Here is a 23,507-nt window from a genome sequence, read left to right as displayed (position 1 = left end):
TACAATAACGTTTTGATCTAATTCTTTCAATAGAAGACAGTATGAGTCTCATATAAATGTGTATAAACTTCCTCCATAAGATTTAATTCAGTGGGTACCAACCCTGTTCCTGGAGATCCACCGCCCCGAAGACTTTAACTCCAACCGTAATCGTGCCCACGTGACCCTCTAATCATTGCATTAAGAAGTTCTTGATCGACTAAAACGGGCGTGTTAGGTTTTGGTTGGAGATTAAACCTGCAGCAAGGTGGATCTCAAGGATGACGGTTGGTGACCACTGATTTAAAGGCTGCTTCATTTTACACCACAAGCCACAATGGATGAACTTAACAGTAGGACGGTTCTACGAAGCTGCTAAGGTGACATTGTGTTGTCGTTTTTTAATTAATTTTTTTATCGGTCAGAAGGTGTTGATTTGTTGTCCGTAACAGCAGCTGTGACGTTAGTGCAGCCGCAAATCACAGGTTTATTTATAACGAATGCGCTCCTTCTAATTATAGTACCTTATCATTTCTATCGTAACAGCTCATTATTCACAGGGACTCATAGGGCAGACGCGCCACATAATCGGATTAAAAAGTGTGTGAAATCGTTGATATGGTGAAGTTTTCTGTAAGAATAATGATGGATAAAAAGCATGTCGTGTTGTTCATTATTAAATATAAGATTGTAATTGTTGGCAAATTGCTGTAGTGTAAAAGGGAACAAAACACTTTGAGACACTTTGAGCCGCTTAACACAGTAATCCCGATGTGGATTATTTTCCCATAACAGCACGTCCCGTTAAATTCCTTCAGATCTGTTTCATGGTCATGAAGCACTTAACTTGTGGCACCGATTTTATTAGAAAATGAGTGAGACAGAGAAATGAGTGGAATTAGACCTTTGTAGCCACCTGATCATGGAGGTGACCAATAACATACCGCAGTCACGGGCATCGCACCATGACTGCATCACAGTCCTAGCGAGGCCATTTTATTAAGTACGATGTTCTGCCACAGATATTGTTACACAATTCGTGGTGACAATATAATAATTCGTGACCATGAGATGTAGTTTGTGGCCTATCTCATGGCCACTCCTGATTAAAACCATAACTTCCACAGGCTCTATCCTGTTCAGCTGGTTGTAGTTCTGTCTCTTCGTCTGCTCACTGTTCAGAGGTCAAAGGTCACTGCTGACACCAGGCATATTTGACCTGTCGTTCCCGGCTGCCGGAGAAGTGGGTCATTGTCGGAGAAGCTGACATTGGCACGAGGTTAGAGTTCATTGATAGCATAGTTGGGTTCTGAGTGCCGATGATTGAATATCAGAACCAGAACTAAAGAATTTGTTTGAATTCGTCGGAGGAACGATTCAGAACGGTTTTGTACTTAAAAAAAAAAAAAAGGACACTTCAAGGAAACTGATCCTTGCTGCACTGTTGCTTTTCTCACGTCGTCGTATGACGTTTGAGGTGTGTGTGAGGATCAGGGAGCAGATCGAGGGATAAAGTCGGCTCAGGCACTCTTAACGCTGCCACCAATCCGTCTCAGCCCGCGGATTACTGGCCAATCCCGGCTGTGCTCTGTCAGTGCAGGGGGCGTGGTTAAGACACTGAGATCGTAATAGAGGTTGTGGTTTGCTGATGTCTTATAGTGAGAGACTGAGACACACTGCTAACGGCTTCGCGTTGACACCCCGGAGAGACACTCGTGCTGCGGATTTGCTTACGATTGTGGATAAACTGTTGTAATTCACTGAATGAGATCTTTATTTCTCCTAGCTAAATGGTTCTTAATGTTCTGCAAATATAGGTGATTTATTTATGATATGTCGGTGTAGAATATATCAGCATCTCCCTGGTGTGTCTCTACATCTGTGCTGCTTGGTGATAGATTCTACCCTCCTGCCCTCTAGTGTTTGAGAAGGTTAATGCAAGTTTAATAATTATCATCAAGGCCAAACAAATTCAAGATTTATTCTCTTCAGTGATTCAGTGACGATGACACAGATTTAGTTCACTAATTTAGTTAGCTGCATGTGCATGCGAATGTGCGTCCTGATCATTCCACTTTCGAAGGTGGACAACAAATAGATTCAATTGTGTAAAAGAAAAACGAATAATTATTGCTATTTTGTGTTATTTTGTAATGCTTTTCATGTCTGTGTTTAGAATAATCATTTTTTTGCATCCAGCCCAACACACGCAGCTTTTCCATGGACAACAATACTATAAAATCTCCACCTCTGACTTAAAATGAACCCCAAACAGGACTCAGTAAGTCAAACACTGATGAGAAACTCTGATTGAGAGAGGAACGAGACTCAGTCATGACCGAAATGATTCGCTTATTCACTCACTCAAGTTCACACATCAGGTTCAAACACGACGCGTCTGACGTAGCGACAGACGTATAAACGTAGAACCCTTACGGTAAGTTTGATAGTCATGAAGTCTGCTGATGGATATGTGTAGTGCTTTTGGTTTCAGCACTGAATGCAAGAAATGACTCAGTGATTCATTCACCTTAGCGATTCTTTTGAAAGAGACTGAATCGTTCACGAACGAAACATGTCGACTCCTACCATACAGGTTACTCTGTAGGTGTACAGTACAATAACCGACTGTTGCCTATTGCTGTACACGATGTATTGGCACCCCTTCTAACACGTCCATCAGTTTGTGTGGGGTTTTATTCTCTGTAGAGCCATGACAATAAAATCATCTGGCACAAGTGGATCAGCTACAGCAGTAGTGTTGTTCATGTTGTTGTTGTTTTCGTTTTTAAACTTCTCACATGCTTAACCATAGGCTTGAGAAACAGAACTACAAAGAGAATCTGGCCCGACAAAGGGCTGCAGGATGTGTAACACACATTGTACACGGAAAAAAAAAAGGATTCTTGGCCTCTTACTGTATATCATTTGATTATACAAAAAAAAATAGGTGAAATATTATTGTACACGTTTACATATTGAGCATAATATTTAAATATTTAGATAATGTATTATATGAGAACACGGAATTCGTGATGATGATGACGATGATGATGATGATGAATATTATTATTATTATTATTATTACACACTTGACTTGGTCCCTGTCTGCAAAATGTTTCTGAACCCCTGTTCAGGGAGAGGAAAGGTAGATACCTGATGATGTTTTGTTCCTCTTGTACCTTCAGGTGGATGATCTGGCCTGGAAAAAGGGAACGAAGGGATCCACAGAGCGTCCCCTCTGAGCGTCCTGTCCGACAGCTCGGCCCGAGCCCCACCATCGTCTCAGATGAGACGCTCCACTCCACTGCACGTGGATTAAGGAGATGTCTCCGGAATATTCACTTTTACCTAATCGTGTGCTCAGGTGTCCTCCTCTTTCTCTCTCTCTCTCTCTCTCTCTCTATCTCTCTTACACACACACACACACACGCATATTAATGACGACAGAAGCAGTTCCTGAAGCTTTTTTCCAGTCCCAGTCCTGAACCCGAGACTTTCTGAGACTGAGCGGACATTTACACTAAGGCGATGATTGACCTTCTCTTTGAATGTTTATTTTTTTGTTTGTTTGGTTTTTTTTTGTCTTTCTTTCCGTGATCTGTTTGTTATGTGCACTCGAATGCAATCGTGTAAAGTGTCGTACATGCGACTGCACGCATGGAAGTAGATGTCTTATATATAAACCCATAAGCACTCACAATCTTCTCATGATCTCCAAAGAAGATGAGGAGGAGGAGGAGGAGGAGGAAGAAGAGGAGGAGGAGGAGGTGATGGCGGTGTGACGAGTTTAGAGTTCAGCTCTGACATCACGGCGTTCCCCTCGCTCTTTCAGCCATGATCACACCATCGCTAGTCGATCGCACACAGAACCCCAGTTCTCGTATTATGATTATTTTTCATTTCTTTTCCATTTCATATTTTGTTGGCCTGATTTACGTTACGATTAAGAGCCTTATCCGTTTTTTTTCACATACCTCATGATTGTTTTTTTTTGTTTGTTTGTTTGTTTTTTTAAAGAATCATCCGTTGTTTTGTTTGCACAGCTGTATTCTACTGTACAGAGACGCGTCTTTCTGGAGCGATATTGTAAATCACTGGAGTATTTATGGATTTTTATTCATATGTGTTTGTAATTTGTTTATTTATACTGCATTGATGTTGTTGTTGTTGTTGTTTTTTTGTTGGTGTGTATCCTTAATTATGAATTGTTAATTTATTATGGTTTTTATTATTTGGACGTTGATTTCCTCAGAGCAATAGCATGCACGTTGTTATAGAGCACAATGATTTTTCTCGTCGAAATCAATCGAGTCCCTTGATTATGAAATCGCGAAGCGTGTCGGTGGATCGTCTGCAAGCGCTGAACAGTTCCCATCACACATACACACACACACACACACACACACACACACATAATCAAAACCGAAATCGCCGTCTCTTGAGTTTCCATTTCAGATTCTCTATGCAATGATCCATTCCGATCGTCGTTGCCGCATTTCCACGCCGACGTCACGTCACGTCACGTCACACACGAATACGGTTATGAACTCGTTTGTATTTACCTTCTTGTATGTATTGAGATTATTATTATTGAAATTTTTGAATGTTATATATATATATATATATACATATATATATTTTTTAATTTAGTCGCATGTTATTTATCGCCCCTGGTTTTTTTGGGGACTCTGTTGCCAAAGGGTTAGTCTGTCTTGGACGTCCACCATCTTGTTGCTTGAAGCATGGTTCTGCGTTCTGCCTGCTCGTGTGTAGTAAACTCCTCCCGTCCGCTCGTTCCGCTGTGATCTGGCAACCCGCTTCACTCGTGGGCTCATTACGACGTCTCCGAACATCAGACTGCCTTCACACACAAACACGTTATACGTTATACGTTACAACTCCGCCATCTTTCTTCTGTTACCCAATCAGAGCAGGGTTTGTGGGTTAATCGTCGATTATAGGGATATCCAGGATGTCAAAGCCATAGTGCACTACATAGGGAGTGTGGAGGTGTAACGCGTGGAATCTGCTCGTTGAGTCCTCAATCCCATTATTACTGAATCCCAAAAGCCGCAGTATTCGACACTGAACCGATCGATAAAAGCCTGAGCCTGCTTTGTAGGGAGTAGAGAAGCGCACGCTAGATAAATCCCAAAAATGCGTTTAGGATTAAGACAGTGATAATTTCCATACTGTCACTGCAATGCCAAGTGAATTCAAATCATTTTTAATAGCCCTAGTGCACTACGTATGAAAGGGGGTGGGGTTCAGGGGAGGCGGGGCATTTGGGATTTAGGATTGAGCCCTTGTGTCAGATCTTCAGACCAGCCATACACTAAAATCCCTATTCAGCACTAGACTGTAGTTTGTACTGTAGTTTATGAACCGCACACTGTAGGGAATAAGGATGCTTTTGGGATCGAGCCTGAATTTCATCTCCTCACGGCTACACTACCTGAAATTCACAAATCTAATCCCGTACACGGGCTCTGTCCCCAAATCCTCTCTACGTGTTACCTAGTACACTAAGGCGTTTATAACCAAAGTAGCACTGAAAACTCACGGGCTCAATAGCAAACGCCTCCCAAGTCCTCATGTAGGGCGCTAGGGCTTTTCCAGCTGGCTAGTGTGCACTACCTAGGGGAAAAGAGGGGAAATTTTTTGACACTAGGTGTAAAGTGCAATACTTTATGTAGATGGCCAGGATGCGTTTGGGATGGAGCTTTGAAAATCGTTGATTTTTATTCGTTTTTTTTTTTTTTTGTAATAATCGTAGTCAGAACGATGGGAATGTTTTACATCATCGTTACCATGGAGATGCTGAATAACGAGTGCATGAGCCAGAGCGCTTTGTTACAGAAAACTGAACACGGAGAGAGATAAACATGCATGACACACACACACACACACACACACACACACACACACACACACACACTGTAAATACACACGATTTTGTACAGCATTTAAATATCATGAGTGTAAAGGACGGCCATCTTGTGCATCCTCACGCCGGCCTCGCTGCCAACCTTTTGTGCTTTTTGTGTATAAAAAGGATGATGATGATGATGATGATTGTTATTATGATTATTATTATGATTATTATTATTACTGTTATTATTATTATGACAAAATCAAGCATCGTATCTGTGGCTGGCTCTCGATGACTGTTGATATTGAAACAGTGAAAAAAAAAAATCTGCTCTGTGTAGAATCTCCATATCGTGTAAAAAAAAAAAAAAAAAAAAAAAGGAAAAAAAAAGAAGATGAATATCAAAAAGTGGCAAAAAGTTGTCTTGACTTCCATTGTTACTAACTGTACAGGAAGATATTAAAGTGTGGGCATGTGACTTACCACACAACATGACTCCAATTGGATCGAAAAAAAGTAATAAAATATACATATGAATGAATGAAAAAAAAAAGAAGAAGAACATTCAACAAGTTTCACTCTGCGTCGTAAGTGCGATGGGCCGAGTGTGAGTCCAGTATCCATTGTGAAACTTTGTGTTCTTTTCAATGTATTCCTGTTCAGAGATAGAGTACACACTGGTGCATCATGTCATGTAATGTGATTATGAAAAATAATGGACCTGCAATTCATTTCCAAACTGGAACAGAATAAAGAGAAACATGAGAAATAAATGTTTTTACTTTGGAATAGTTTTTTTTTTTTTTTTTGCCTTGTAACCGATCGCTGAAAATGCCTAGCCTAACCCTAACCCCTAACCTTAATCCCTAACACTAAACCTAACCTTAACCCCAACCCCTAAACCTAACCTTAACCTTAACCTCTAAACTTAACCCTAACCCCAACCCTAAACCTACCCTTAACCTCTAACTCTAACCCTAAACCTAACCCTAACCCTAAACCTAACCCCTAACCCTAACTCGTACAGCTAACCTTAACCCCTAACCCTAAACCTAACCTTAACCCCAACCCCTAAACCTAACCTTAACCTTAACCTCTAAACTTAACCCTAACCCCAACCCTAAACCTACCCCTAACCTCTAACTCTAACCCTAAACCTAACCCCTAACCCTAAACCTAACCCCTAACCCTAACCCGTACAGCTAACCTTAACCCCTAACCCTAAACCTAACCCTTTAAAAGGAACCTCCTAACAGTGTTTTTTTCTTTTTTTAGCCTTGTGTCCTAAAAAGTTCCTTTAACCCTATCCCTGACCCTAACCCCAACCCCTAACCCTAACCCAAACCTTTGATCCCCCAACCCTAACCCTAACCCTAACCCCAACCCTAACCCAAACCTTTGATCCCCCAACCGTAACCCTAACCCCCTAACCCTAACCCCTAACTCTAACCTTTGATCCCCCAACCCTAACCCTAACCCTAACCCCAACCCTAACTCTAACCTTTGATCCCCCAAAGCTAACCCCTAACCCCAACCCTAACCCTAATCCTAATCTTTAACCCCTAACCCTAACCCTATCCCCAACCTTTGAACCCTATGCCTGACCCCAACTCTATACCTGACCCCAACCCTAACCTTTGAACCCTATGCTTGACCCCAACCCTAATCCTAACCATCACCCCATCCTTAAACTCCACTCATGAGCCTACGTCTTACCCTAACCATAAACAGTCCAATTTTTAATCAGAAAAGGATAGATACACAGTCCATTTAAAACCAAATAGTCCATGTTTAGACCAGAAGATGATAGATACACAATCCATTCACACATAAAGATTGGACAAAACCCTGAAAGTATGATAGATACACGATCCACTAAAAATCAAATAGTCCATTTGGAATCAGAAAATAATAGATAGACAGTCCATTCAAAAATTCCTAAAATGAATTCTCATAGAATAAAACCTTGAAAGTATAATAGATGGGAAAAGAGAAGGAAGATTTAGAGGTGCCAGTGCATAATTAACCTGAAATTGGGATTTTATTTAAGAAACAAACATTCAAAAAACCTAAACCTAAAGCTAAACCTAACCCTAAACCTAACCCCTAACCCTAAACCTAACCCCTAACCCTAACCCTAAACCTAACCCCTAAAGCTAACCCTAACCCCTAACCCTAACCCTAAACCTAACCCCTAACCCTAAACCTAACCCCTAACCCTAACCCTAACTCCTAACCCTATCCCTAAACCTAACCCCTAACCCTAACCCCTAACCCCTAAACCTAACTCTAACCCCTAACCCTAATACCTTCACTGGTGATAAAAAAACAACAACAATGTAAGGAATAAATCACTTAGGCATGTGCTGTTATGAGAAAATAATCACCGACAGGGTGGTGTGGAATCGCTGTTAACACCCTGAAGCTGACGTGTTCAATTCCTCTTACACCATAGGAACTTGCCAATGATTACAGCTTTGCATTAATTCAAGAACAACATCATACACTCGATCAGTTTATAGTCACGCCTGCGAGAGAAGTCAGTTCCTGTTCTCGCTTACATTATAGCAGCTATAAAACGTCATTCCCTCACCAGCCCTCTCTTGTTATCTCTCTTTATTCGCTCTCTTTATTCTCGCCAATGAAGTTTATAAGACCAAAAAAAAAAGAAAAGACGCAGTTTGTTATGCACGCAAAGCAGCGTCAACTCCTCCGTCCGGAAGATGTCTGAAAAGGTACAGGTTACAAAGCACTGACACTGGAGACTCCTTCCATGAGCATCTCCTTACAGAAAGCTTCATCGTGGCAACGATCACACGAGCGAGCGTGCTGTTACCATAGAAACAATAACGTATTGGAGCGAGCGCATTCATATAAACCTGTGATTTATAGTCAGAGTTGCTGTTAGAGAAAATTAATCAAGACCTTCTGACCAATCATTTGTGTTTCCTACAAACACAAGTATGCTCAGGATATTCTCTAGGGCTTACCTCTTCCACTGAGACTGACAGGTACAGTACCTAGGCCATGCCTCCGTCAGTGAGACTGGCAGGTACACAGGTACAGTTACAGAAACACCAGAACGTTCCACGGTGAACCACTAGATGTCTGCAGAGAGATGTTTTTTCTCCACAGCAGTCCATAAAATTGAGAGCAGCCATGATGAATCTTCCATTTGGCTCCAGCTTCATGCCCTCAGTCACTTAAATCAATACATTGCGCTTTACTAATTAAACTCTGGCTGTTTTTTGTGTGGGGTGGTGTATGGGGGTGGTGTATGCAGTGGTTTATGGGGGTGGTGTATGGGGTGGTGTATGGGGTGGTGTGTGGGGTGGTGTGTGGGATGGTGTATGGTGTGGTGTATGGGGTGGTGTATAGGTGTAAGGGGTGGTGTATGGGGTGGTGTAAGGGGTGGTGTATGGGGTGGTGTGTGGGATGGTGTATGGGTTGGTGTATGGGGTGGTGTATAGGTGTAAGGGGTGGTGTATGGGGTGGTGTATGGGGGGGTGTATGGGGTGGTGTAAGGGGTGGTGTATGGGGTGGTGTAAGGGGTGGTGTATGGGATGGTGTATGGGGTGGTGTATGGGTTGGTGTATGGGGTGGTGTATAGGTGTAAGCGGTGGTGTACGGGTGGTGTATGGGTTGGTGTATGGGGTGGTGTATAGGTGTAAGGGGTGGTGTATGGGGTGGTGTATGGGTGGTGTATGGGGTGGTGTATGGGTTGGTGTATGGGGTGGTATATAGGATGGTGTAAGGGGTGGTGTATGGGTGGTGTATAGGTGTAAGGGGTGGTGTATGGGTGGTGTAAGGGGTGGTGTATGGGTTGGTGTATGGGTGGTGTATAGGTGTATGGGGTGGTGTATGGGTGGTGTATGGGGTGGTCTGGGGTCAGCTGGAGGCCCTCAATGTATTTATTATATTATTGCATATAGCTCTCATAATCTGATGTGCTTTTTGCTCTTAACGATGTACAGCACTTCGGTCAACTTTACTGTTTAAATTGTTCTTTATGAATAAAATGTACTTACTGACTTACTTGTAGACAGACTAGAGCATCTGATTAGCTTTAGCATTAGCATTTGCATCAGTGTACCACTGTGTCGTAGGAGTGAAAAAACGTAGATTCCATGTAGTGGATTTTTGTGTTTGTTTATGTTAAACTTCACACTGTTTAAATTGTTACAGAAAGTTAGAGTGTGAAATTTTCCCATTAAAGCACACTGATGGTGGAATTGCCAGCTGAAGATGTCATGAGGGGCGTTACAACACCGGCCAATCAGCTGCTTCGCTTAATCACACACTTCATTCTGTACTTCTGCCCTCTGAGGTGTTCCTCTGCATTTATATCAAAAGGTTTTAAATCCTAATATATATATATATATATAAAATGAAATAAATAAATTTTATAATGAAACAAAATATGTGTGTCTATATGCATGCATGTCCATGTACTATTCCACATGCATGTGTCTGTGCATGTATGTGTGTGTGTGTGTGTGTGTGTGTGTGTGTGTGTGTGTGTGTGTGTGTATGTATTTTAAAATCTCTGAGGCACGTCTCCCTGAGGCCGCCTGCTCCTCCACACAGTCTGACAGTCTGTCACGCTCCACATAGTCCCAACTCCCCGTCCACACCACCATCGTCCTCTTTCAGCATAACTTTCCTTCCATCACACTCCACACACACACACACACACACACACACACACACACACACACACACACACACACACACACACACACACACACACACACACACACATCTCTGTGGCCATGATGGCTGATGTACAGTAACACACATACACAGTGACACAGCATGACTCGGCCAGCGGATGTCAGATCTGTAGAACCGTCATGCACCTGAAAGCAGGAGAAGAAGAAAACATAACAGCACGGTGTGTATCACCAGTCAGTTGGTGTTGTAAATGCTCATGTGACTGAACGTAATCGTGACTCAAACCCAAATACATCATATATTTTTGTCAGATTAATTGGCTGAGTTCTGCGAATGCAAACGTGGTTATAACTTTCCTTATATGGTCATTGTTTCCTGGTCCTGTTAACATTTTACAAGTTAGTTAATTAATATCAGTTATTGCAAGTTCCCCCTCACTACCTGGTCTATTTAATTACACACTCTTGTTTCCCCCCTGTGATTGCAAAGTGTTTGTGTTTGTGTGTGTGTGTGTGTGTGTGTGTGTGTTAAAGCTGTGATTCTGGATTGTTGTCTGGATATAATCTGTGAGAAGACGTTCATTATGAAACATGTGTGGAAGGAGTCTCCAGTGTCAGCACTGTAACTTGAAGTTTTCAGACATCTTCAGGACAGAGGAGTTTCCGCTTTTTTGTGAATAAATAATAGGAAGATAATAACAGTGACTCCGCCTCATCACACTCACGCAGGAGTTTATTCACGCGCCCGACCCCCCCCCCCCCCAGAATCTAGCATTGCGTACGTTCAGGTGATATTGGGGCGGGGCGTTCCCGTTAGAGGCGGTCCCGGTTGAAAGAGAACCGCCCCCCCTCTCTCCCCCGCGCCTTCTTGAGGCACGCACACGCGCGCGCGTCCCCGCGGCCCAATGACAGCGCGAGACCGTAGCGAACGGAGACGCGAGGCGACGCTGACAGATGAGCGCGCGCCGATGGAGACGAAGCCGCCGGTGTTATAGCAGGTAAAACAGGACATCATTTCTCATCCCCCGTCCTTTGTCCCTGATGCGCGATGCGCGCGCTTCCCTCCTCGAGCTGGTCGCGTGCCGGAGCGGTCATCCCGGATGCTGCACGCGAGCTCCGTGGTGCTCAGTCACGGCTGCATTGTCCGCGCGATTCGACACGTTCATGATGATGATGATGATGATGATGATGATGATTATGTTTTTTGTAATAATTTTTTTTATTTATTAAATATGATATATTTGCAGAAAATCACCGCTTTCGGGTGCTTCCGCTCTACATGATCCGGATGTAGGGTTATGTGACCCGTGCGGAATATTTCAGTCTGAGGCTCGCGCGATTTTATCCGTCTGTAATCCACATCCGCGCGCTCTCATGTGTGTATTCCGTTTATTCACCCTATACAGCATATACATCTTTGTGCATTAGGTGCATGCCGTGTGTGTGTGTGTGTGTGTGTGTGTGTGTGTGTGTGTGTGTGTGTGTATGTACACCGCATCAGGTGATCTTTATTTGATGGTTGTAGAAACACAGCTTGTGAATAGAAACGGAAATGGAGTTAAACGACGACCCTTTACATTATTTCATTGCCGCGTGACGTCACGTGGGTTCTTTAAAGCTGCCGAAAGCTTCATTCAGTCACAGTGACAGGGGCTGATGGGTATGGATGGTGTTCTAGATGGGGAAGGGAGCTCCGTTCGTGTGTGTGTGTGTGTGTGTGTGTGTGTGTGTGTTTCCTGTTTGCAATTAATGGAAATGGACATTGATGGAGATCCAAGGCCCTCGGTGGTGTCGGATGTCTCTGTATAGGCTTATGTACATGTATAAACAGCGTGTTTGTGTTCTTTGCTTCTGAGAGCTGTTTAATGCACAGAATCTGATTCATTTGCATAAATATACATACATATACATAAATATGCATAAATGCTGTTACATTAGATCGGCATTTAGAGTGCAAAGAAATCTTTAAGACTGAGATTTTGTGCTAGATAGAGATATAGATAGATAGAGAGATGGATGGATCGAGAGATAGAGAGATAGAACTTGAGTTCAGAAGATTGGACCAGTCATGCATAATGGATAAATGTTGAACAGTCTTTCAGGAAGTGTCATCTCTAGGCTGGTTTCAAACACACACACACACACACACACACACACACAGCCTACGTTGTGAAATAATTTCTGCTGATGGACACGAGCTTGTGCGCTGCGCACTCTCGGTTCCAGGATAAATGGTTTAAACCGTGTAATAAAGATACACTATGTATTATTTTAGATTTTATTGACTGCACTGATTGGTTTATTATTTTGTCACTAACAGCGTCGCGTAACGAAGCTGGAAATGTGACGTGAGGATGTTAACTGACGTGTGGTTTGGTGCGATCCTTGCTGTTGTTTATTAGCGTTGAACTGAACTAATACGCCAGGTTCTAGACAACCCTGTCCTGAACCAGTGTCTGCTTTAACTCTCACCCATGAGTGGTCAACCTGTAGAGATGAATAGTCATGCAAATATATTTCTTTTTTCCTGACGCCTACAATCCCATAATGTCCATCCTTTAAAAAACTAAACCGCGGTTTTAAATTCAGTGCTCTTCTTTCATGTACTGCCGGTACTACGTTACCATGACTACGATCATAGCTAACAGTTTTAGTTAGGCCTGTATTTGTGTTTGGATTTAGCCTTTGCTGTAAAGATGTATTTGTAGGGTAGACGGTGTGAAATGTTTTAATTAAGGCTGACATGAGAAGAATGTAATAATCAAGACATAGCCACAGCAACGATCCTATACCGGCGCTCGGAAACCTGACACCAAGCCCCTAAAACCTGCTGATAATCAGTTTGACTGTGTATTGTGTTAGTCAGCATAGTCATTTGAAGCCGAAAGAGACGTGAATCATGATAATACTGTAAAGTCTGTGGTGCAAAGTGAATAAATCGTTAGCCGTACGGTTTCCACGACACTAATCTGTTAGCTATAAGCTTCTCTTCTTCATGGCACGGAGCATAATGTCCCAAATATAAAGGGGATGTCTTTCAGGAGTAAACCTGACCTAAATGATATCTCCATCTATTCCTGTCTCAGGGCCACATGAATTGTGGGTAATTTACCTCTCTCTTTGCTTTGGCGAGCGCAGCTGGGGACGTCCGCCCCCGACTTCAGAGCGTCGCAGAGTGAGACGAGAGCTGATGAGAGACAGATAGAGAGATAGACAGAGAGAGGGGTGACGATAAAGAGCAGGGTCTCCGTGGGGCAGTGACGGAGATGTTTAGGACGGAGACGAACGTTTGCTCGATAATAAAAGACGGATTTACGTGTGGGGATCCGCAGGTGAGCTCCAGAAGACGGAGACGGAGGATTTAAAAACGGCGCTGAACTGAAATCGTTCTGAACTGCTGGATTTGAATGACTTTATTGGGATATTATGGAGCAGTATTAAAAAGCAGCATTGTGCTGAGGGGGAAATCGAGCCTGCGTGAACAGCAAGGATTTGATTGGGCGGAAGGAAATGATTGAAATGTAAATTTCACAGCAGGACGTCACCGAGGTTACAGTGTTGAGGTAGATATTTAAGCTGTTTACGTTCTCTCAGTGGCGTTTAGATCCTGCAGTGATGCCTCTCGGTTTAACTTTAGCTTATTTCCTGCAAAAAATGCCCAAATATGGAATTTCCGCCTGTTTTGTGATGTCTCCACAGTAGTGATTAATGGCTCATATGAAAATAGACACTCCTGGCTTTAAGAATCTGCAGTTTTTAATAAGTATTTCATTTTTTTTTTTTTTTTAGGTTTAAATGTTATAATTTTATTGTGGCAGTTATATGCAGCGTTATTGTGGAGAGGTGTGAATTGTTTGGCCAGCAGGGGGCACACACCCCTCCCCTTTCCCGTCGCTGTGCTCATCTGCAGCTAAACCCAGTCACGATACTCGACACACAGAAACCCAGCAGAGTCCGACTCATCTTATAACAGACTTGTGGTGATATAATAATGCATTTGTTTACACTGAGTGAAAATGTCCGATGACTTGATTTCCGTTCCGCAGGCAGAATGGAATACCGGTGTACTGCGAGAAAGGGTTAACGTATATAATAATTATATATATTATATACTGTAATAGTTATGTTACTATCAAGCTAGCTATTAACGTTCAGCCTGTCAGTATATCGCTGATCAGCTCGATATATTCAGTACCGTGCTTTGTGGAACTGTTAGCTGGCGTTTCAACTTCACCTGATATTTACGTGATTACGGGAATTTTGGCAGCTGTTTTGAGAGTCCCGATTTTTCAGATTGAACCTGGAAGTGAGGCAACTAATTATGTAAGTATTAATCTCTGTCTGTCAATCCCAAGGATGGAGGCGTGTCCTCTGTGTCAGTCCCAATAATGGAGGTGTGTCGTCTGTGTCAGTCCCAATAAGGGAGGTGTGTCATGTGTGTCAGTCCCAATAAAGGAGGCGTGTCCTTTGTGTCTGTCGGTCCCCATAAAGGAGGCGTGTCCTCTGTGTCAGTCCTAATAAGGGAGGTGTGTTGTCTGTGTCAGTCGAAATAAGGGAGGCGTGTCCTTTATGTCTGTCGGTCCCAATAAAGGAGGCGTGTACTCTGTGTCTGTCAGTCCCAGTAAAGGAGGCGTGTCCTCTATGTCTGTCAGTCCCAATAAGGGAGGCATGTGTCAGTCCCAATAAGGGAGTCAGTCCCAATGTGTCATGTGTCAGTCCCAATAAGGGAAGCATGTCCTCTGTGTCTGTCAGTCCCAATAAGGGAGGCGTGTCCTCTGTGTCTGTCAGTCCCAATAAGGGAGGCGTGTCCTCTGTGTCTGTCAGTCCCAATAAGGGAGGCGTGTCCTCTGTGTCTGTCAGTCCCAATAAGGGAGGCGTGTCCTCTGTGTCTGTCAGTCCCAATAAAGGAAGCATGTCCTCTGTGTCTGTCAGTCGGAATAAGGGAGGCGTGTCCTCTGTGTCTGTCAGTCCCAATAAAGGAAGCATGTCCTCTGTGTCTGTCAGTCGGAATAAGGGAGGCGTGTCCTCTGTGTCTGTCAGTCCCAATAAGGGAGGCGTGTCCTCTGTGTCTGTCAGTCCCAATAAAGGAAGCATGTCCTCTGTGTCTGTCAGTCCCAATAAAGGAGGTGTGTCCTCTGTGTCTGTCAGTACCAATAAGGGAGGCGTGTCCTCTGTGTCTGTCAGTACCAATAAGGGAGGCGTGTCCTCTGTGTCTGTCAGTCCCAATAAGGGAGGTGTGTCCTCTGTGTCTGTCAGTCCCAATAAAGGAGGTGTGTCCTCTGTGTCTGTCAGTACCAATAAGGGAGGCGTGTCCTCTGTGTCTGTCAGTACCAATAAGGGAGGCGTGTCCTCTGTGTCTGTCAGTCCCAATAAAGGAAGCATGTCCTCTGTGTCTGTCAGTCCCAATAAGGGAGGTGTGTCCTCTGAGTCTGTCAGTCCCAATAAAGGAGGTGTGTCCTCTGTGTCTGTCAGTCGGAATAAGGGAGGTGTGTCCTCTGTGTCTGTCAGTCGGAATAAGGGAGGCGTGTCCTCTGTGTCTGTCAGTCCCAATAAGGGAGGTGTGTCCTCTGTGTCTGTCAGTCCCAATAAGGGAGGTGTGTCCTCTGTGTCTGTCACTCCCAATAAAGGAGGTGTGTCCTCTGTGTCTGTCAGTACCAATAAGGGAGGCGTGTCCTTTTTGTCTGTCAGTCCCAATAAGGGAGGCGTGTCCTCTGTGTCTGTCAGTCCCAATAAGGGAGGCGTGTCCTCTGTGTCTGTCAGTACCAATAAGGGAGGTGTGTCCTCTGTGTCTGTCAGTCCCAATAAAGGAGGTGTGTCCTCTGTGTCTGTCAGTCCCAATAAAGGAGGTGTGTCCTCTGTGTCTGTCAGTCCCAATAAGGGAGGCGTGTACTCTGTGTCTGTCAGTCCCAGTAAAGGAGGCGTGTCCTCTGTCTGTCAGTCCCAATAAGGGAGGCATGTGTCAGTCCCAATAAGGGAAGCTTGTCCCCTGTGTCTGTCAGTCCCAATAAGGGAGGTGTGTCCTCTGTGTCTGTCAGTCGGAATAAGGGAGGCGTGTCCTCTGTGTCTGTCAGTCCCAATAAGGGAGGCGTGTCCTCTGTGTCTGTCAGTCCCAATAAGGGAGGTGTGTCCTCTGTGTCTGTCAGTCCCAATAAAGGAGATGTGTCCCAATGTGTCATGTGTCAGTCCTAATAAGGGAGGCGTGTCCTCTGTGTCTGTCAGTACCAATAAGGGAGGTGTGTCCTCTGTGTCTGTCACTCCCAATAAAGGAGGTGTGTCCTCTGTGTCTGTCAGTCCCAATAAAGGAGGTGTGTCCTCTGTGTCTGTCAGTCCCAACAAGGGAGGCGTGTCCTCTGAGTCTGTCAGTCAGTGTTAAGCAAAATCGATCATTTTCACATTTATTCAGACTTGGAGAGACTGAGGTTTACGTTTATTGATTGAGCAGGAGCTTTTATCTAAAGTAACTTGGCGTTATTTTCCAGAAAATTTCAGTACATTATTTCAAGGATTAATGAACCTGTGTAAGGTCCAGTGGGACCGATCCAGTGGGACCGATCCAGTGGGACCGATCCAGTGGGACCGATCTCTGGTCCAGATACTGAATAAAGTGGTTGTGGTATATGTCACATTACTTCCTTTTATGGCAAGTTCATTATATAATATTACATCGGCTTTGAGAATTTTGCTTTCATGTTTCCATGTAAATGAATCTCAGTTAGAAATGAGTCGTGTTATAAAATTGCTCGGGATTGTGGTTACTCCATCGGGCTTGCCTTTGTGTTGCGGTGATAAAGCTTACACGCGCTCCTCTGAACGAGCCTACAATCGATCTCCGGTCTGGACTCAGGCCCGTGGGCCGAGTGAAAAACACCTTTCAGAAATGAAGCAGAGTAAAAAGCTAATCACAGAGCCGTGTAGCAGAGGACTAGCCTCACAGCTCCCTGAAAAAGACAAAACAAAGCCTGGAACACCAGACAGAGCCGTGCCTGATCGCCTGCGCCGGGGTTCGGGGAAATGAGTTAACCCTTAACGTCACCGCTTCAGGGTCTCCATCAGTCCTGGGAACGGAACTCGCAGCCAAGCTAGCGTTCATATTCATATTCACTGTGCGTTAGATACAGCTCACAGCAGTAGAGAGAGAGAGAGAGTTCCGGACTCTCTGTGTCTCTCACACACACACACACACACACACACACACACACACACACACACACACACACATACACACACACATACAGTCACAGAAGTGAGGGGGTCCAGGATGTGTCCTCGCTGTCTTTTGGATGTCCATGTAGCCCAGATGACCTGACCATCTGTAGCACTGCAACGTAAACATATACTTCTCTCTCCTCAAAACACACACACACACACACACACACACACACACACACACACACACATACACACACAGGCCTTTGGTCACAGGACATAGGGGTGAAATAACTTGTACTTTTCTTTCCACAGTTGCCATGGCAATCCTCTCCATAGCAGCGGCGTCATCACCGCTGTTATCATCACCGGCAGCTTGTGGTTTTAACACACTAAACACTCACCTACACACACACACACACACACACACACACACACACACAAGAGTGTTTTATCTCTCACATGGATCAAGAGGTGACAGGATTGCAAAGTGTAACACGGAGACCTCAGAGTCTTCTTTGTGTGTGTGTATGTGTGTTTATATGTTTGTATATGTATATACGTGTATATATGTATGTGTGTGTGTGTGTGTGTGTGTGTGTGTGTGTGTGTGTGTGTAAATCTCCTTGCCAAAGGTGACAAAGCCTGGTGCTTGTGACTCATTCTTTCTCCACATGAAATGTGACCACATCCAAGACACTGAGTGTGTGTGTGTGTGTGTGTGTGTGTGTGTGTGTGTGTGTGTGTGTTAGTTAACGTGCATTTGTTCATTTTATCCACACGATTTCCTCTCCACTGTCGTGATTTGTCACACCTCAGGGCCATGTGCCTCTCTGACTGAGAGTCTGAGTCGTCGTTACATCAGGCCGTTAGCTAGTCGTTAGTCATTAACTAGCTTTCTAGGCTTTTCTGAGCAAGATAAAGTCAGTGGAACTTTCGCAGCAGCATGTGTGAAAGTTATTCCAGAATTTGAGAAAATAAGCGGTTAGTAAACATGGTCTGGCAGTGGCAGGTAAATTCCCTCTTCCTGTAAAAGTACCAACAAGTCAGAAGTCTGTCTTTCCCTAAATAACTCCGGCCTGTTTTTCTGTTTCCTCAGGATGCAATAAGACGCCGTACCAGTTGCAAAGGGGCGGAGACTCTCATCTGGCCACGGCCCCTGATCTTCCCCACAATTCCAGAAGATGTACAGCGGTGCGGCACGAGGCGTCAGCCATATTGAGGGCAGCCCAGCTCGTTCTCCTCGCCTGCCCCGATCGCCCCGTCTGGGACACCGCAGGGTGACCGGGACCAGCTCGAGTGCCAAGACTCTGTCCATGGAGAACATCCAGTCTCTAAACGCCGCTTATGCTACGTCAGGCCCCATGTATCTGAGTGAGCACGAGGTCGTTGGCTCCACCGCCACCTATCCGAGAGGCACCATGACGCTGGGACGCGGCGCCAGCCGGGCGGTCTACGGTGGACGCGTGACAGCCATGGGTAGCAGTCCTAATATCGCATCTGTGGGCCTGGGACCGCACGCCGACCTCCTCTCTTACGGCGAACTGGGCTCGCTGGGCTCGCTGGCCCTGCAGCATCACCAGCAGGGGGCGCTTCAGGCACAGCTCCGGGACATGCAGCGCGAGAACGAGATCCTGCGCCGAGAGCTGGAGCTCAAGGAAAGCAAGCTGGGCTCCTCGGCAAACAGCATCAAGAGCTTCTGGAGCCCTGAGCTGAAGAAGGAGCGCGGAATGAGGAAGGAGGAGGCGGCGCGCACCTCTGTCCTGAAGGAGCAGATGAGGGTGACGCACGAGGAGAATCAGGTCAGCGGCGTTTGGGTGTGTTCAAAACTTAGAGTGCTTTATTGGAATCGATCGGCTCCATGGCATGTTTGCTGTTCTCTCTCTGCCTTGTGATGCCGACTCTGCTTTTCATCTGATCTTCATCTTCACACACACACACACACACACACACACACACACACACACATGCCTGCATTATGTTCTTGTGGTTTTGGGTATTTAATGAAATTTTTGGAAAGAGACTCTGACTAACAGTCCGTATTCACACTAAACTCTAACATATCGGTTTGTCTGGTTAGATGCGGTGTGATGCAACACATCGGCCGTGATGTTACTGTGAATATTTCCCACCAGTCTTAAAGCAGATGATCCATTTCTCTTCTTGCTCCAAGTGTATTTTCATTTTGAAAGACCTCAGTGAGATCAGATATTTTCCACATCAGTTGCTTATTTTATTCTCGATTACCATGATATAAATATTTGACTTTTTCCCTTCTAGTATAATTAATTAGCATTTTAGCTAGCAGTACTGTAGGATTGTGTTACCCCTAGTGACCCCTTGTTACCTTTAGATACACACACTGATCAGCCATAGCATTTAATGTGATTCATTTTCATGAGATTCATTTTCATGTGATTCATATTCAAGTGATACATTTGCATGTGATTCATTTACGTATGATTCATTTACATGTGATTCATTGACTGATTCGCTTCTCTTTAAATCCAGTTTTAGACTGTGATATTACAAAGGTCTTTCCAGATTATTACTTGCTACACTGTATGAGAGAACCCCAGTAGTTAGCAGTACTGAAGGATTGTGTTACCCCTAGTAACCCCTTGTTACCGTTAGATACACACACTGATCAGCCATAGCATTTAAAACCCCCTGTCTAATATTGTGTAGGTCCCCCTCCCCTTGTGCCACCAAAACAGCTCTGAGGCGTCGAGGCATGGACTCTACAAGACCTCTGAAGGTGTGCTGTGGTATCTGGCACCAAGACGTTAGCAGCAGAGTCCTGTAAGTTGCAAGGTCGGGCCTCCATGGATTGGACTCGTTTGTCCAGTGCATCCCACAGACACTCGATCGGATTGAGATCTGGGGAATTTGGAGGCCGAGTCGATAACTTGAACACTTTTGTCATGTTCCTCAAACCGTTCCTGAACCGTTTTTGCAGTGCAGCAGCGAGCATTATCCTGCTGAAAGGCCACGGTCATTAGGGAACACCGTTACCATGAAGGGGTGTACTTGACCTGTAACAGTGTTTAGGTAGGTTTTACATGTCAAAGTAACATCCACATGAATGCCATTGAACATTGCCCAGAGCATCACACTTCCTCCGCCAGCTCGCCTTCTTCCCATAGTGCATCCTGGTACCGTCTCTTCCCCAGGTAAGCGACACACACACACACCTGGCCTCCACATGATGTGAAAGAAAACCTGATTCATCAGACCAGGCCACCTTCGTCCATCGCTCCATGGTCCAGTTCTAATGCTCACGTTGCCAGTGTAGGAGCTTTTGGTGGTGTACAGGGGTCAGCATGTGCACTCTCACCGCTCTGCACAGCTACACGGCTCCATATGCAGCAAGCTGTGATGCACTGTGTGTTCTGGCTCCTTTCACTTAGAACCTGCATCAACTTTTTCAGAAATTTGGGCTACAGTAGCTCTTCTGAGGGATCGGACCAGGCGCATCAATGAGCCTTGTCGTCCATGACCTTGTCGCCGGTTCACCGGTCGTCCTTCCTTGCACCACCTTTGTTAGGTACTAACCACTGCGTATCCGGAACACCCTACACAAGACCTGCCGTTTTGGAGAAGCTCTGACCCGGTCGTCTAGCCGTCACAATCTGACCCAAATCAAAGTCGCTCAGATCTTTACGCTTGCCCGTTTTTCCTGCTTCCAACAGGTCAACTTCGAGAACTGACTGTTCACTTCCTGCCTAATAAATATATCCCCCCTGGACCGGTGCCAGTGTAACGAGGTAATCAACATGTTAAAGTTATGGCTGATCGGTGGATATATTCACGCGTCTGTGTAGCTGCATTCGGCGTGGGGAACTTCACAGTTCTCTAGAAAATAGATCTTAAAATAATTAGTTGGATTTTTGCAGCTCACAGGGCGAGGTCTTAACCATCTCCACTCCATGGTGTGACTCTGTGAGGTCTCAGCAGCGAGCCCTGAGGCTCAGCACCCACAACTTTCATATTCACATTTCCATGACGATGGTTAATGAGCCGCAGTTCTCCGCTTGACTCCGCAGACACCGAGGCTAAATGAGATGCTATAATTAACCTCGGCTAACACACACACACACACACACACACACACACACACACACACACACACACACACACTCTGATCCATCATTTGCTCACACAGAGCTGCTTTTAGACACAGGAATGATTCTTACTGAGCGACGGGGAGCATTAGGCTGTGTGATGTAGAGCGAGTCAGATGGCCACATTGTCCTTTTCCACTCTCTCTCTCTCATTGTGTGTGTGTGTGTGAGTGTGTGTGTGTGAGTGTGTGTGTGTGAGTGTGTGTGTGTGTGTGTGTGTAAAACGGATGACTGGTAGAATGTCAAGGACACAGCGGTGCAGTCTGAAAGACTCTCTCACCCGTCTGGCTCGCTCTTATTCCTCCTCTCTATCTCTCTATTTCTGTCCCTTTCTATTTCTATCTCTCTCTCGTGTCTTTATCTCTTTCTCTCTTTTTCTCTCTGTTTCTAATCTTGTCTACATCTCCTCTCTTTCTCTTCTTCTTTCTTCCTCTTGTTTTATTTTTTCTTTGTTTACATCTCTCTCTCTCTCTCTCTCTCTCTCTCTCTCTCTCTCTCTCTCTCTCTCTCTCTCTCTGTGTTATCTGCATCCCCTCTCTTTTTTGTTTCTCTTTTTTTCCCCTCAGACCTTCTAACTCTCTTTCTCTTATGTAATTCTTTCTTTCTCTTCCCCTTTCATCTTTCTTTTTACCCCTTTTCCTCTCTCTCTTTCTGCTTCTCTTTCTCTTTTTTCTCTCCTTCTTGTCCTATCTATCTTGTCCTTATTCTATTTCATCTCCTCTCTTTGTAATTCTCTTTCCTTTATTCTCTCTCCTTCTTTTCTTCTTAATTTATTCTCTCTCTCTCTCTCTCTCTCTCTCTCTCTCTCTCTCTCTCTCTCTCTCTGTGTTATCTGCATCCCCTCTCTTTTTTGTTTCTCTTTTTTTCCCCTCAGACCTTCTAACTCTCTTTCTCTTATGTAATTCTTTCTTTCTCTTCCCCTTTCATCTTTCTTTTTACCCCTTTTCCTCTCTCTCTTTCTGCTTCTCTTTCTCTTTTTTCTCTCCTTCTTGTCCTATCTATCTTGTCCTTATTCTATTTCATCTCCTCTCTTTGTAATTCTCTTTCCTTTATTCTCTCTCCTTCTTTTCTTCTTAATTTATTCTCTCTCTCTCTCTCTCTCTCTCTCTCTCTCTCTCTCTCTCTCTCTCTCTCTCTCTCTGTCTGAGTAATTATGAGCTCTGTAATGACTGAGCATGTTCAGAGAGTAAAATCTCCTTCACGGCGTCTCTCTATCTGTCTGTCTGTCTGTCTGTCCCTGGTGACATAAAGCTGAGCGATGGAGAATCCGAGAGAGGGAGAGAGAAAGAGAAGGAAATGGAAAGAGAAAGGATGATCTTTCGTAAAGTGCGGAAGCGGAAGAGGGAGTGATGAAGTGAAAAGACGAAATAAAGAGTAGGAGGGGTAAGGCGACAGAGAACGAAAGAGTGTGAATGAGAGGACGAGGGAAAGGATGAAAAGAATAAAGATGAACGAGAGAGCGAAAGCAGCAGACGGGGAGGGGGAGGGGGAGGGGGGGGGTAATTTAGCTCTCAGCTCTCAAGGTTAAAATAGGATGCTGTCACCATAGTGCTCGTTAAATAAGGACCTGTCTGTCTTTGTGTGTGTCCGTGTGTGTGACATTTAGACAGTTAGACAGTACGAAGCGTGTTCACGTCATTGCTCTATGCCACATTTACCAGCAGCACCACGTCGTCTCTGGCCTTCTGATCCGGGCTCAAAGGACGTGTT

The 23,507-nt window shown here is 44.6% G+C and overlaps 2 protein-coding genes across 4 annotated transcripts in view; both read left to right on the top strand.

Annotated features, from left to right (window-relative positions):
• Positions 1 to 6,247, top strand: part of bsnb (bassoon (presynaptic cytomatrix protein) b) — a 51,103-nt gene extending 44,856 nt beyond the window's left edge. Inside the window, exon 11 of the mRNA XM_017450031.3 lies at positions 3,168 to 6,247. The gene's annotated coding sequence lies outside the window, so the exon portion shown is untranslated. The remainder of the gene's footprint in view (positions 1 to 3,167) is intronic.
• A 5,143-nt stretch (positions 6,248 to 11,390) lies between these two features.
• Positions 11,391 to 23,507, top strand: part of erc2 (ELKS/RAB6-interacting/CAST family member 2) — a 49,245-nt gene continuing 37,128 nt past the window's right edge. For 2 of the 3 annotated variants that reach the window (XM_053674141.1, XM_053674140.1), the window contains exons 1-2: positions 11,393 to 11,525; positions 18,773 to 19,475. In XM_053674141.1, the coding sequence (XP_053530116.1) occupies positions 18,858 to 19,475 (618 nt within the window). In that variant the 5' untranslated portion in view covers positions 11,393 to 11,525; positions 18,773 to 18,857. Of the gene's footprint in view, positions 11,526 to 18,772; positions 19,476 to 23,507 lie in introns of all 3 variants that reach the window. The other variant, XM_053674139.1, reaches the window with a different exon arrangement.

The sequence above is a fragment of the Ictalurus punctatus genome, chromosome 21 (assembly GCF_001660625.3).
Source record: "Ictalurus punctatus breed USDA103 chromosome 21, Coco_2.0, whole genome shotgun sequence".
NCBI lineage: Eukaryota > Metazoa > Chordata > Actinopteri > Siluriformes > Ictaluridae > Ictalurus > Ictalurus punctatus.
Note: the sequence above shows the minus strand (reverse complement) of the source record. Positions and strands in the feature narration are given on the sequence as shown.